Source organism: Coenobita brevimanus, chromosome 70 (genome assembly GCF_032717465.1).
Source record: "Coenobita brevimanus isolate Jiangsu-jjx chromosome 70, ASM3271746v2, whole genome shotgun sequence".
Lineage (NCBI taxonomy): Eukaryota > Metazoa > Arthropoda > Malacostraca > Decapoda > Coenobitidae > Coenobita > Coenobita brevimanus.
The window spans coordinates 32,009,445-32,023,812 of record NC_137023.1 but is presented as its reverse complement, the minus strand read 5'-3'; the positions used below and the strand labels follow the sequence as shown (position 1 = coordinate 32,023,812).

Genomic DNA, 14,368 nt, shown 5'->3' with positions numbered 1-14,368 from the left:
TAAACTCCAGTACTTTGCTTTAAGTACTTCAACTACCTGGCCATCAACATGTTGTTCTTCACTTCTTAACTTAGCCTCTTTCCTTTTCTGAATTATATTCCATGTTTCATCTGACATCCACTTTTTCCTTCTCGCTTTTCCCTTTTTCTTAATAGTAACCTTAGCACTCTCATGCAAAACCTCTTTTACCTCTCTCCACATTTGATTAATATCATTGTCTTCAGATTCCATCAAAGTCTGCAGGACTTGAAACCTGTTTCTACATTCGCACCGAAACTTTTCCCTCGTGCTCTCATCACTTCTCAGCTCATCAAAATCATAATTATTACCTCCTGTACAATTACCATTAACGTTTCTCTTAAGTTTTATTTTAATCTTTGACACAACAAGTTGATGATCACTACCTATATCTGCTCCCCTCCTTACGCAAACATCTTGCAAATAACTCCTATGCCTTCTGCTAATTGCAATGTGGTCAATCTGGTTACAATATTTACCACATGGTGAAATCCAAGTAGTCTTATGTATTTTTCTATGCTCAAAGATAGTTCCACCAATTATAAGGTCATTTGCCAAACAAAAGCTTGCAATTCGCACCCCATTTTCGTTTCTTATACCAATATATATATATATATATATATATATATATATATATATATATATATATATATATATATATATATATATATATATATATATACACATACGTATATATATATATATATATATATATATATATATATATATATATATATATATATATATATATATATATATCTATCTATCTATCTATATCTATATCTATATATATATTCATTATCTATCTATCTATCTATCTATATCTATCTATCTATCTATCTATATATATATATATATCTATATATCTATATCTATCTATCTATCTATCTATCTATATATATATATATATATATATATATATATATCTATATATATATATATATAACTCTAGAAGCACAGGATCAGTAGATATCAGTTACCTGCACCTGAAACATTTAGGACAAAAAGACATCCAGGCCCTCACAAGCAGAAACAACTACCTATACGCACAGTGTAGTAATCCCCATATCTGGAAACATGAAATAATCATCACTGTCCTTAAATCAAACAAGGGCCCAACACACCCGTCTTTGTATAGACCCATTACACTAGTTAACACACCATTAAGCTTAACTAAACGCCTGATTCTCAACAGGGTCACACCCCATGTCCCCCTTGCTCCTTCACGACACGAATTTAGAGCAATGTGCTCTATAAACACGTTACAGATTATTCTCACACAGAGAGCATCGAACTGCATCAACTCCGCGACACTGCACAAGCACACTTCTCACAACAGTGAACTTTAATAAAGCCTTCGGTGCCATCCTCCAACGCAACCTAATCACCAAGATAATTATACAACACAAACATGGAGAACAACACCAAACTCTTGTTTGTCAACTATTTATCTGGTAGACAAGCATGTGTTACTTTCCTGGGCAAGTCATCACGAACACAATTTTCCTAACAGGGTTCCTTTGGGATGCATCTCTCGTCCACACCCTTCAACCTGTACATGCATGATAGTCCCACACCCCGACAACCTACAAACGTTGCTTCATACGCAGATGACATCACCATTACAACCACACGCCACACTGCAAACACAGCCTGCACATTACAACAGGATTACCTCAACACATTGCAGAGTTGGGTGAAGGACAATGAACTGACGATCGCCCCAGCCGAATCCACTACCATATTCATCATCAGCGGTAAACATGAATACAGTTACTCACCTCACATCAAACGTAATACTGTACGTGTGCAACACAAACCTCCACTATGATCCATGGAGTGACATATTACACTAGACTCACCATCAAGGACCATGCACAAGACATCAAGAGGTAGCGCATCACCAGACTCACAGCACTCATGGTAACTACAAGGCCAGACTTTGGGCAACATAATGAAACACTCTCCTTACTCTGCAAACAATACATTAGATCAATGATGTCCTGTGCCTCCCCGGCATGGGATTCCATCCTATCTAGTACCCACTACAGCACTTTGCAAACCATACAGAGCAACGCCGAACGCGGCCCCACAGGCTGCATCAAAACCACTCCCACAATCTACTTACACTCAAAAATTAAAGTCTTCCATGTCATTGACTATCCTGATAAGAGAGGCACACAATATCTACATAGCAGCCTGTGCCAATACGCAACATCCCTGCCATTACGAGACAGATACACACAACATACCTAGTCACATAAATCAGTCACCACACAAACATCATCAAATCCTTTACAACAATATTCCACCTTCAGACATTTCAACATTAACAGTAAAGAAACGCTTACATAGGTGTATCATGCACAGTGAGTTTTAACACCTTGATCAGAATACTATATTACAAGACGCCCCCCCCCCCTCTCTTGTCACCCGCTTATCAGATGTGTTCTTAAGTGGATATTATCGAGTTCATTAAGCTATGCTTAGAGCAGGACATCACCCAACCCTTCTCAGTTACCAGCTTACATTTGGGTTGGGTGAAATCACAGATGACACGAGCCCCGCTTGTAGCATAGGCCCACACAACATACACACATAATAGAGCACTGCACGGCACACGCCACGCTAAGACGCAGACACATCCTCAACGGTGTAGGGAACCTATGGGACAACCCCATAGCGCAGTTGCTTACATGTGGTCGACGAGTCTGCTCGTTCAGACGGACCGGGACTGATCAACAACAACAACTGCTTATCGCTGCCTACTACACGCTGGCTGTCCCTCCCTGCCTAAGCCTATACTCAACCTACCTCTTCCTTTTTCTCCACTCTGCCTACCTTCCATTCCACGCTGCCTACCTCATCCTCTTCTTCCCCTTTGTCTACCCTCCATTCCTCTGCCTTATTTCTGCCTGTTCCTCCCTCCAACCTGCTTACCCATCTTTTCTCACCCTCCACTCTGCCCACCCCCTCTCCTTTCATTGTTCCTACCTCTACCTTCCTCTCCTTCTACTCTAGAGCCCTTCCCTATACCTCTTCCCCAGCATGCCTATCTCTCCTACCTATTTCTGCTTGCTCTTCCCTGCCTCCGTGTCTTATCTCCTCCTTGCTTACCTCTCCCTCCTTGATGATGACGTCCTTGAAGACTCCGTTCTGCAGAGTAATTAGGTTCATGTCGCCCTTCACCTGGTAAAAGAACTCTTCGCCCTCTTCGAGATGGAAGTCCTTCCTCTGGTTGGGGCCACCCACGTAGAACACCTTCAGCTGCCCATCACCGTGCCTAAGGGTGGGAAGGAAGGCAGGGAAAGAGAGTAGAGAAGGTAGCAAATTAATGGAAATGTAGGGACAAAGAAAAGTCAGGGGAAAGGCAGGGCAAGGAAGAGTCAGGGAAGGAGGCAGATCAGGGGACAGACAATGACAAGCAGGACAGGGAAGAGACAGGAGGTAGGTCAGGGGAGAGACAAGGGAGGAGGCAGGTCAGGGGAGAAGCAGGGACAGAAGCATGACAGGGAAGGAGGCAGGTCAGGGGAAATGCAGGGAAGAAGGCAGAATCAGAAACTGAATCTGAGTTGGTTATCATTGTCACAAGCGATATTGCACACGTACATATGATGATTACGTTTGGTATAAATAGTAAATTAATAAAACTGTAGCAAGCATAACCTTCCAACAGAGTAATTTTTATAAAACAGTATCACAGTCTTTTAAATACCGACAAAATGACGAGTCTTAATGTTGGAAGATAAGAATTCAGTGCACTCAGACCTCATATCGAATTAGTTTGAATACTAGTGTCTGATCTGGAAACAAGTGATTTATTGTTCCAATGAGCTTAAACAATTAACAATACTGAATGAAGGAGGCGACAACTGCTAGTCAAGAATAATCTTAAAAACAACTTCAGACATTATAGAACATTTCTAGGTTGCATCTTTATTCAGTAAAGTATATAAGTATTGAAGCGCTGTGGTCATGCTCCTGGGCACTACATACAAGTACTGACACTTTGGCCGAATATCTTGTTTGTCGTGCTCCAGATAACGGCACAATAGTTTATTAGACTTAGAACTAATATTCGTGTGTGTGTGTGTGTGTGTGTGTGTGTGTGTGTGTGTGTGTGTGTGTGTGTGTGTTTTCTTTTACGTTCTAAATATGAAATACGGTAAGTAATTGTCCCATAACGTGTTATCAACTTCATCGCTATAAACATCACAATGTGGCAGGTTAGGAGAGGATCAGGCTAAGCTGCTGGAGGTTACCGGTGAACAAGATGAAATGGAGAGGAAGAGAAGGGAAGCTAATAAGAAGGAAGTCTGATATGATAAAATATAGGAGAAAAAGACATGGAACGGGTCGAGGATGCTGCAAGTTAGGGCAAAGTAAGATAAAGGGGCAGACACCACGAGGAGCTTAACTCCAGTGCTTCACCATGTGGCGGATTTCTTCACTCACTGTCCTGGGATTTGTCATGGGATGTAAGGCCACTGCATCATGCAAATTACCGCAGTCACCTGTAACTCCCCTAAGAGTTATCCTAGGAACCTACGTGTATATTACCAACCATCCCACTTTGAGTGGATGGACACATCATTACCGCAACTCTCATTCGCTCAAACACTTATAAAAATCACTGTCATTCACTCGATCACCCACTAGTTACAGCTTTACTGCCATTCAGCCAATCACTCGATCGCTATCACTGTCAGTCAGTCACTCATTCACTCGTGAAGAAAGAGGGGGGAGGGGAAGAGCGCCCTGAGTGCAACACCCGCGCCCATCAATTAGTCTGCGCGCCAAACATTAGATGTTACCCTGTGAACTTAACAACTTCAGTATCACTCAGTCAACTACTCCATCACTATCACTCAGTCAATCACTTGTGAAGATAGAAAAAAAAAAAAAAACAAGAGCGCTCAGAGTGCAACACCCGCGTCCATCGATCAGTTTACGGGCCAAACAGTAGATGTTGCACAGTGATCTTAATGCCACCGATTGCTCTCAAACTCGAACTACTTCATTAAGGCCTGGTCCTCAACCCCTCCACTAAGTTTGGTCCAAAGCCAATTAAAACTGATTGAGCTGACACTGCCCTGTGACCTTAGTCTCTGACCCTTCTCTGTGATCTTGATCTTTGACCGAATGTTCTCTAAATCAACCCCCCCCCCATTTTTTATTTACTGCCATACACTAAAACCATGTGGTAGGTAGCGGCGAGAATTATTCACTCATCTGATGTATTCACTCATCTGATGTATTCACTCATCTGATGTAGTGTTGTCTACTTAATCCAAAGGTGACTCTGCACTGAGTGACAAGCCTAATGTTTTCCTGCATTCCAGGACACCATTTCAAACGCTGGGTGGTAACCATATAACCACATAAAGGGGTGATATGGAGCCTACTCTGGTGTCCCTGTTGACTGGCCAGAGAGATGGAAATGCAGCGTCCAACCGGGAACCAAACCTCCACACCCTTCCCCGCGCCTCACTGTGGCGAAGTAGTGTCCACCACAAGGGAACATGGTTTACTGCACGAGATGGCTCTTCACAAGCAACTGCTTGCCAGTGATTGATGGGCCTGCTCGTCCAAACAGACCGGTGTTACTCTGCAACACTGAACCCTTCTACAAAGTTTGGCTTAAATCTGGCTTTAAAAAGGTTTAAGTTGACCCTGCCATGTGATCTTAATCTTTGACCTACTGTTTTCAAGAATAATATGCCAACCTCTTAGCTACTTCTCAACCCTTCCATCATGTTTGGTCCAAATCAGATAAAAACTCTTATAGTTATTTCAATTGCACACAGACACAAGAGTCGAATTTGACCTTAAGGTGTGACCTAGATTTTAGACTGATCGTTATCTATATCGAATTGCTTCGTTCTTGCATTACCCTTAGCCTTTTCACCAAGTTTTGTCTAAACTGAATTAATCTGCTAAGTTTACTCAGCTAGGTAAACATTTGACCTAGCCCCGTAACCTTGACCGTTAATATTTTTCTTAAAACCATGGATCAGCTCGCTAGTTGACTGCCAAACCATCCACTAAGTTGGTTAACATCGGATATGAACTGCTTATTTTATTCACACACACACACACACACACACACACACACACACACACACACACACACACACACACACACACACACACACACACACACACACACACACACACACACACACACACACACACACACACACACACACACACACACATTTCACCCGCTCTGTTTTCGCGAACGTGGGTTGATAGTGCTATGACAAGGAACGAAATAAAGAAGAATGGATGATAAACTCAAAGGATCCTGAACTAAACCTGAGGTACTGTACGAGTATTTGGCACCAGTAATGGTGCACGGCGAAGATGCCGAGTGAATAATAATGCAGATACGGAGGAAGGCTTACCGTCCTTGTTTTCTGAGACAGACAGACAGACAGACAGAGAGTTATGGTATATTTTAAATAAACATACTGAACATATATGTTGATGTACAGAACATCTGTGGGACCGAACCATTATTTCCCTACGGACAAGCACATGTTTAACTACTCCACAGCAGATGAGTACTTTCAACATTTCCAGTTCCACCCCAAACAGAGTAACAATTTGGCTTTGTCCTGATAACAAATTAGAAAGCACTCAGAGAGTGCATACTTCCGTCAATGCCATTGCAGGATCCGGATCAATTCTTTCTTGGCCCATGGCCCACCCTTCCGCAAAATTTCATTAAAATTCATTGAGAACTTTTGGAGATATCTTGTGAACATACAAATAAAAAAATCCTGGATCCGGATGATGATCCGGATCACCACCAAAATCTCATGGATTGTTCCTTGGGCCATACCCTACCCCTCCAAAAGATTTCAGCAAACTCCATTAATAGCTATTTGAGCAATCCTGCTAACAGACAAGCTGAGAAACAGACAAACCAATGCGGGCAAAAACATAACCTCCTTGGTGGGGGTAACAAGATTGGCAGGTGCCTGCTGGACATTTCATTTGGTACTAATGTGCATCTGCTAGTCCTGTATCCAACTCCGGTGTCATGTTATGCACTACGTGCTTTGTGTTGGAAGTTCGCAAATGAAGTCAGTGCGCATACGTCAGTTGCATCGCGGATGCGTCAGCTGCATGAAAATGGCCTGCACATGGCTGCTATGCTGAAAGTTTCCGGCTGTAATTAGGAAGGCCATACCGTACAATACATTACTATATGGTACGGCTGCGATATGAAACTAGAACAATCAAGCTTGTCATTGCCGAACCTTTAGGGTTCATGGCCTAAAAAGGAACAAAAAGAATCAGAGACGACCTGAAAGAGGTTATTTTAATTATTTTAAAAGTCGAAGTTGGTACTCATAAGAACACTTACGATATTTATGAAAATTCTCAACTTAAGGATCTTTGTAAGACTCAAATGCCTGGGGAAACAGTGCCTAACATCCAGTCAGACATGGGAAAGATTGTTGAAGCCGCCCTGAGGGTTCCAATCTGGTCCAGTTCTCTTCTGGTTACAATGAGTAACGCCGAGACTCATGCGATAGTGTCGGCCCCTGCCGCTAGCAGGATCTGCCAACTACAAAGTCGAAGTTGGCATACGCAAATGAAGTATATACATCTCACTGCTGTGACGTGTTTTCATTTCCATCAACGCACGTACCAGGGACACACTTGAACATGTAGCAGTTGAATTATGCACTGGAGGATCCGTGCTGGAGGTTCAATTTAAACGAAGACTAATACTGGTTGTGCATGCCTCGTGAAGGAGTCCACGTTATTCCCAGTGCACTCATACCCATAAAACTGTCAGTTTTCATACACAGTAAAAAGATAGAGGAGAAAGAAAAAAAAAAGTATAATGTGTTAAATAAACTGTCAAAGAAACTGTCAAGCTGCAGTGCTTTGTAAGTTCCATTATTCCCCTTCAGTGCTGAGTGTAAATTAAAAATGTATATTGCACTGTGTAGTACATCATTTCTTTTGATCATTTGAACGCTAAATGTTGTCAGTTATTTTTGAAGCCTCTTGTTAAATGGCAAGTAAATTGTGTAGTAACTTTACTTCCGTTTTTTTGAGTTCTCTGGGAACGAACTTACCAGAAATGCAATGTATATAATTTTCGTCATATCACGCACTGAGAATCTAGAGTCATGATTTGGGAAAATGGTAGGCTATAGAGATCTGTCTCAAGTCCTACATCACGTGAGTATGATGATACAGGTGACAATATTTACTGCACCAGCTATAATGAGAGGATAGAGCAGCTTCTCCGCCTCTTCGGCAACTGAGGTACAGTTGCCTCAAGGAGATCCTACACCCCCTGTGTTACCTCCTGTCAAAATCTGGCAACATCACAGCTGTAGCGTAAATATCTATGAATGAACGGGCATTCGTACTGTGATGACGGACGTGTGTGGTGGGTATGTATGCTAGACGTCATAATGAAGGCAATATTATGTAAATAGGGGTGTGATTAAAACATCGCCAGAAACAACATTTATTACCTGCGCCAAGGAGGTTATGTTTTCACCTCCGTCCATTTGTTTGTTTGTTGGTTTGTGAGCAAGATTACACAAAAACCACTAAACGAATTTCCACGAAACCTGATGGAAGAATGGGCCTTGGTCCAGAATACACTCCATTACGTTTTGGTGCGGATCCGGATAAAGATGCGGTTCCAGGAGGAGGCATGCGCTTACTGGGTGCCATTCTAGTTACGCGTATGTTAATACACAATACCAATAGGAATATACTGTAAATCAAGTAAAAAAAAAAAAAAGTCATGAAGGTTAGTCACAGTTATAGTCATCAACTTATCATACACCAGCCACCCTCACTACACCTTCACATGTGAAATCTGGGGTGTTTAGTCTGTCTTATGGATCTCGCTGTGGGACAACTTCGAAACCTTTATGAACGATAGAAACTGTGGAATAATGTATGATACGCATAAATCATTAATATATAAAGCAAGGCAACATGAAAGGGGAAATAATCATATTTTATGAATAGGAATATACTGGTCACAGACAACTGTTGCATCAGGGCAATGTAGTTCGAATCACTATCTGACAACTCCAATATGACTAGAAGTAAATGAGCCAAAAGGCGTCAGAAACCACCCTACAGGAGACGTTAAGATAACAGTAATATGATATGGGATACATGGCGCGGGATTTATTTGTGGAAATATATACGGACCAATGCACTAGTGAAACTAGAGCCATTTGACGGGGGAAAACAAGAAAGCGAGTTAGAGGTAAAGTCAGTGACGCCGTCTGATTATTGGTGTTTTGAGTGAAGCTATAAACTGACCAACTCTTTGGAAAGCTTGTTTATTGATGTAAAGAAAGAGGTCGGATGGGATGGGATAGGTTTAGGTGAGATATCGTGGAGGGATTGTGAGATGGGCGCTGATCATGATGAGTGTAAATTAATGTTTAAGATGTAGCATTGAATAAATATTTGTGTGTGTGTGTGTGTGTGTGTGTGTGTGTGTGTGTGTGTGTGTCCTACTCTGGGCAAAGGCTTCAGGGCTTATCCCAAGGCCCAGTGGTCCTCCTCCAATCCTCCACATGTCACCACTTCGGGACTAACACCCACTGTCCATATTGAATACATGTTAGGGGTGTCTCTTATAGGAATGGCGTACAGGTATTAGCGGGGGTATTTTTACAACATGTCGGCGGGTCGTCTGGTAGAGTAGTAAAATCTGCTTTTATGAAATTCAAATCCTTAAACTGTTCTCTGTCCCAGCCGGGATTCGACCCTGGATCCATTAGGACTGAAGGCCGACTCTCTACTGATTCAGCCACCTCTTCCCCCAAATACATAAAATTAATAAATTAATTGATTAATAATTCTTTGGGCTCAGCTGAAGATGCTACATGAGCATATAAATTTACAGTGAAGCTATACTTGATTTCTCTTTAGTTACTTTGTAGTCAGACCTTGTATCTAGTGAGACGCATATGTGTACTGTTTGTATACTGCGTTTATCTGTTAGATATTCAAAGGAGAAAGGGGTGGAGATGTCTACACGAGTTTTAGGTCAATGATAGAGGGATCTCATTTGTGTATCATGATGGTATATGGTAAAGTTAGAAAGACAAAAACTTATGAAGACGTGAAGTCCTACCGCTCCTTTAGTATACTTGGGGCTGCTTTTATCCATTGTAAGTTTTTATTGATAAGTTTAGCAAATAATACATAAAGTTCTGGAAGCAAATTTGAAAGAAGAGGTCAAGACTCCCCTCCCCCAACAGTTATTTTCACTTAATGTTAGATCTTGATTGACTTTTTTATTTTTCCTTTTTTTTTAGATGAAATGTTGATGGTCAAACAGCTACATATTTCATCTAAACTAATAAATACGATATCTTTCACAGTTCACTAAAAGACCGAACTCTCCAAAATAATTTGATAGCAGTTGTGCCAGAGCAGCGGCCCAAAAGTCATTAGCACATAACTCTTTCTTTAAAAACATCTGAATCACTCTGTCCATTTAAAATTGCTAGAAACTATGCAAAAGCCGTAATAAATCTCGCTAAATCAAACTTTTCCAAAACCAAGCATCAAAACCACTTAACTAGCCTAATGACAATAGAATATTCTGGTCAACTCTCAGTTCTTTCAATAATAACTTTAACAAGTCATCACCCATTCCCCCACTAAAATATTCAGACGGTAACATTACAAATGACCCGCGCGGTAAAGTGAATATCCTTGCCAGCACATTTGTCAGGAATTCTACCGTAGAGGAAGTCAGCCAGAACGTCCCAGTACTAGAACTTGACTCACCCGAAATTGTTCCACTTAAAATACAGAATAGATACGTGAAATCCATCCTTGACAATTTACCAATCGACAAAGCTCCAGGCCCCGATGGAATTCCTCCAATTGTTTTGAAAAAGTGCTTACCAGAACTTGCTTCTGTTCTACCTACATTATTCAGACTATGTCCAATTCCAAAGAAAGAAAGTTCCTCTGACCCCTCTGATTACAGACCAATAGCTGTCACATCTTCTCTTTGTAAAGTATTTGAAATTGAAATTAATATGCACACAGTTAAACACCTTGAATCCAACGACATAACAGCGATACAAAACATGGTTTTCGCCACGAAAGATCCACCACTGATATACTCAATCTCCTGACCAACTTGGAGAAATTCATGCAGAGGCCCTTGATATCTAAAGCTTTCGACAGAGTGTGGCATCGTTCCCTGCTATCCAAACTCCCTTTCTATGGACTAACGTTTTTTGTTCCTCTGCTTTCCTCGTATCTCAGTGACAGAAAAATAAGGGTAAAAGTAGGTGATGTATACTCCAATTTCCATTCAATTAACGGTAGCGTACCACAAGGATCAGTTTTGGCGCCAACCCTGTTCCTATTTCATATTAGTGATCTCTTATCTGTCACCCACAACCTCATCCATTCAGATGCAGACGACCAACACTTTACAGTTCATTGGCACTCAAACACCCGTACACAAAGTTTAATATATCTAACTCTCAACTCATTGCAGCCATCTCCATAAATCAAGAATGGGGACAAAACAACCTTTACTCATTTAATGCTAGTAAAACGAAATATATACAATTTACTAATAGATATTGCCAGATTCGTAGATTACCTTCATTGCTACTAATATTCCCATCTTCAAAAGTATTGAAATTCTCAGTGTTTCATTTCACAATACCTTCAGTTGAGCCTTTCATTTCAGATCACTTGCAAAAACCGTCTCAAAGAAACTTGGATTATTGTGCAGTCCGAAACTTCTTCACTGACGAAATGAATATTGCCAGAATATTGTTCACCCTTGTGGAATGGATGTGGAAAGGTTGCACTAAAACAACCAGACAAAATCCTGAACAAAGCTGTTAGAATCATTAATAACCCTGCTATCACAAATAAATACCTTCCCTACAAGTAACCTCCCTTGCATTATTTTACAGATACTTTCATGGCAAATGCTCAGACAAAGTTGCGTCCATTGTGCCACCTCTTCATGCCTTCCTTCATGCTACATGGCCATCTGGTAGCGCTCATGACAGGAATGTCATACAGCCATATTGCAGAACATCTGCCTAACAGAATTCTTTTATTCCCTGAACTGCATCTCTCGAGAACTCGCTTCCCCGGAGTTATTTCCCCTCAAACCGCAACCTACAGCCGTTCAAGTCCAACTGTTACAGATTTTTTATGAATGGAGGACACCAGTAATCTGGTGTATGGATTATTATATTTTTTATTAATTTGTTTTTCCATCCTCTGTTTTGTTAATATATATATATATATATATATATATATATATATATATATATATATATATATATATATATATATATATATATATATATATATATATATATATATATATATATATATATATATATATATATATATATATATATATATATATATTTAATAACAGAACGGAGGAAGGAAAAACAAATGAATTAAAAAAAAAAATAATCCATACACCAGATTACTTGTGTCCTCTGTTCATAAAATGTCTGTAACAATTAGACTTGAACAGCTGTGGGTTGAAATTTGGAGGGAAACAACTCTGGAGAAGCGAGTTCCAAAGAGATCCAGTTCGGGGAATGAAAGAATTCTGGTAGGCAGAAATTCTGCAATATGGCTGAGTGACATTCCAGTCATGAGCGCTACCAGATGCCCGTGTAGCACAAGGGAAGTCATGGAGAGGTGGCACCATGGACGTAACTTCGTCTGAGCATTTGCCATAATAATATCTGTAAAACAATGCAAGGGAGGCAACATTCCTTCTTACTCGAAGGGGAGGTAGTGTATTTGTAGTGGCAGGGTTGTTAATAATTCTAACAGCTTTGTTCTGAATTTTATCTAGTTGTTTTAATGCAACCTCTCCACATCCATTCCACAAGGGTGAGCAATATTCAAGCTGAGAGTGCACATGACTCTTATAAATTATAGCTAACTGCTCAACAGCGAAGTTACGGACTCTTTACAATAATCCAAGTTTCTTTGAGGCGGTTTTAGCAAGTGAACTAACATGAGAGGTCCAGCTGAGGACATCGTTAAGTGAGACGCCGAGAATATCAGTACTTTTGGAGATGGGAATATTAGTGGCACTGAAGGTAATGTACGAATCTGGCAATATCTGTCTATTAGTAAATTGTATATATTTAGTTTTATTAGCATTAAAAGAGACAAGGTTGTTTTGTCCCCATTCACCAATCGTAGATAGGTCTTGATTTATGGAGATGGCTGTACTGAGTTGAGAGGTAAAGATATTAGACTTTGTAAATGGGTGTCTGAGTGTGAATGAACTATGTAGTGTTGAGTCATCTGTGTACGAATGGATGGGATTGTGGGTGACAGATGAGATCATTAATGTGAACCAGGAATAGGGTTGGAGCGAGAACTGACCCCTGCGGCACGCCGGCGTTAACTGAGTGGAAATTGGAATATATATATCATCTACTTTTACTCTTATTTTCCTGTCACTAGGATATGAAGAAACCAAAGGAACAAAAGACGTTAGTCCATAGCAAGGGAGTTTGGACAGCAGGGAACGGTGCCATACTCTGTCGAAAGCTTTAGAAATATCAAGAGCTACTGCATGAGTTTCTCCATGTAGGTCAATTGATTGATGGATTGTATGAGTTAGGAGACTGAGTACGTCAATGGTGGATCATTCGTGGCGAAAACCATATTGTCTATCACTAATTAAGTTGTTGGACTCAAGATGTTTAACAATGTGCTTATTAATTAAAGTTTCAAATACCTTACCAAGAGAAAATGTGACAGCTATTGGTCTGTAATCAGAGGGGTCAGAGGAACTTCCTTTCTTCGGAATTGGGTGGATATTGGCTTCTTTCCATGAATTTGGGAATAAAGAAGTACGTATGCATAGTCTGAATAATTTAGCTAGAACACAGGCAAGTTCAGGGCAACACTTTTTCAAAACAATTGGCGGAATCCCATCTTGGCCTGGAGCTTTGTTGGTAGGTAAATTGTCTAGATGGATTTTACGTATCTTGTCTGTATTTTAAGTGGGGCAATTTCGGGAGAGTCAAGTTCTAGTTTCTGGCAAATGTACTGGCAAAAACATCTGCTTTCCCACGAGGGTCATTTGTCATGTTGCCATCTGAAGATTTTAGTGGGAGAATGGAAGATGACTTGTTAAAGTTATTATTGAAAGAATTAAGAGTTGACCAGAATATTCTGTTGTCATTAGGGTTGTTAAGTAGTTTTGATGCCTGCTTTTGAAGAAAGTTTGATTTAGCTAAATTTAATCCAGCTTTTGCATGATTTCTAGCACTTTTAAATTGAGAGAGTGATTCAGATGTATTTTATTGTA

The 14,368-nt window shown here is 40.4% G+C and overlaps 1 protein-coding gene across 1 annotated transcript in view; it reads right to left on the bottom strand.

Moving 5' to 3' along the window:
• The window catches only part of LOC145406292 (3-hydroxyanthranilate 3,4-dioxygenase-like), a 65,344-nt gene that overhangs the window by 43,279 nt on the left and 7,697 nt on the right, over nucleotides 1-14,368 (bottom strand). The window contains exon 2 of the mRNA XM_080277451.1: nucleotides 3,136-3,301. Coding sequence (XP_080133577.1) covers nucleotides 3,136-3,301 — 166 coding nt within the window. The remainder of the gene's footprint in view (nucleotides 1-3,135; nucleotides 3,302-14,368) is intronic.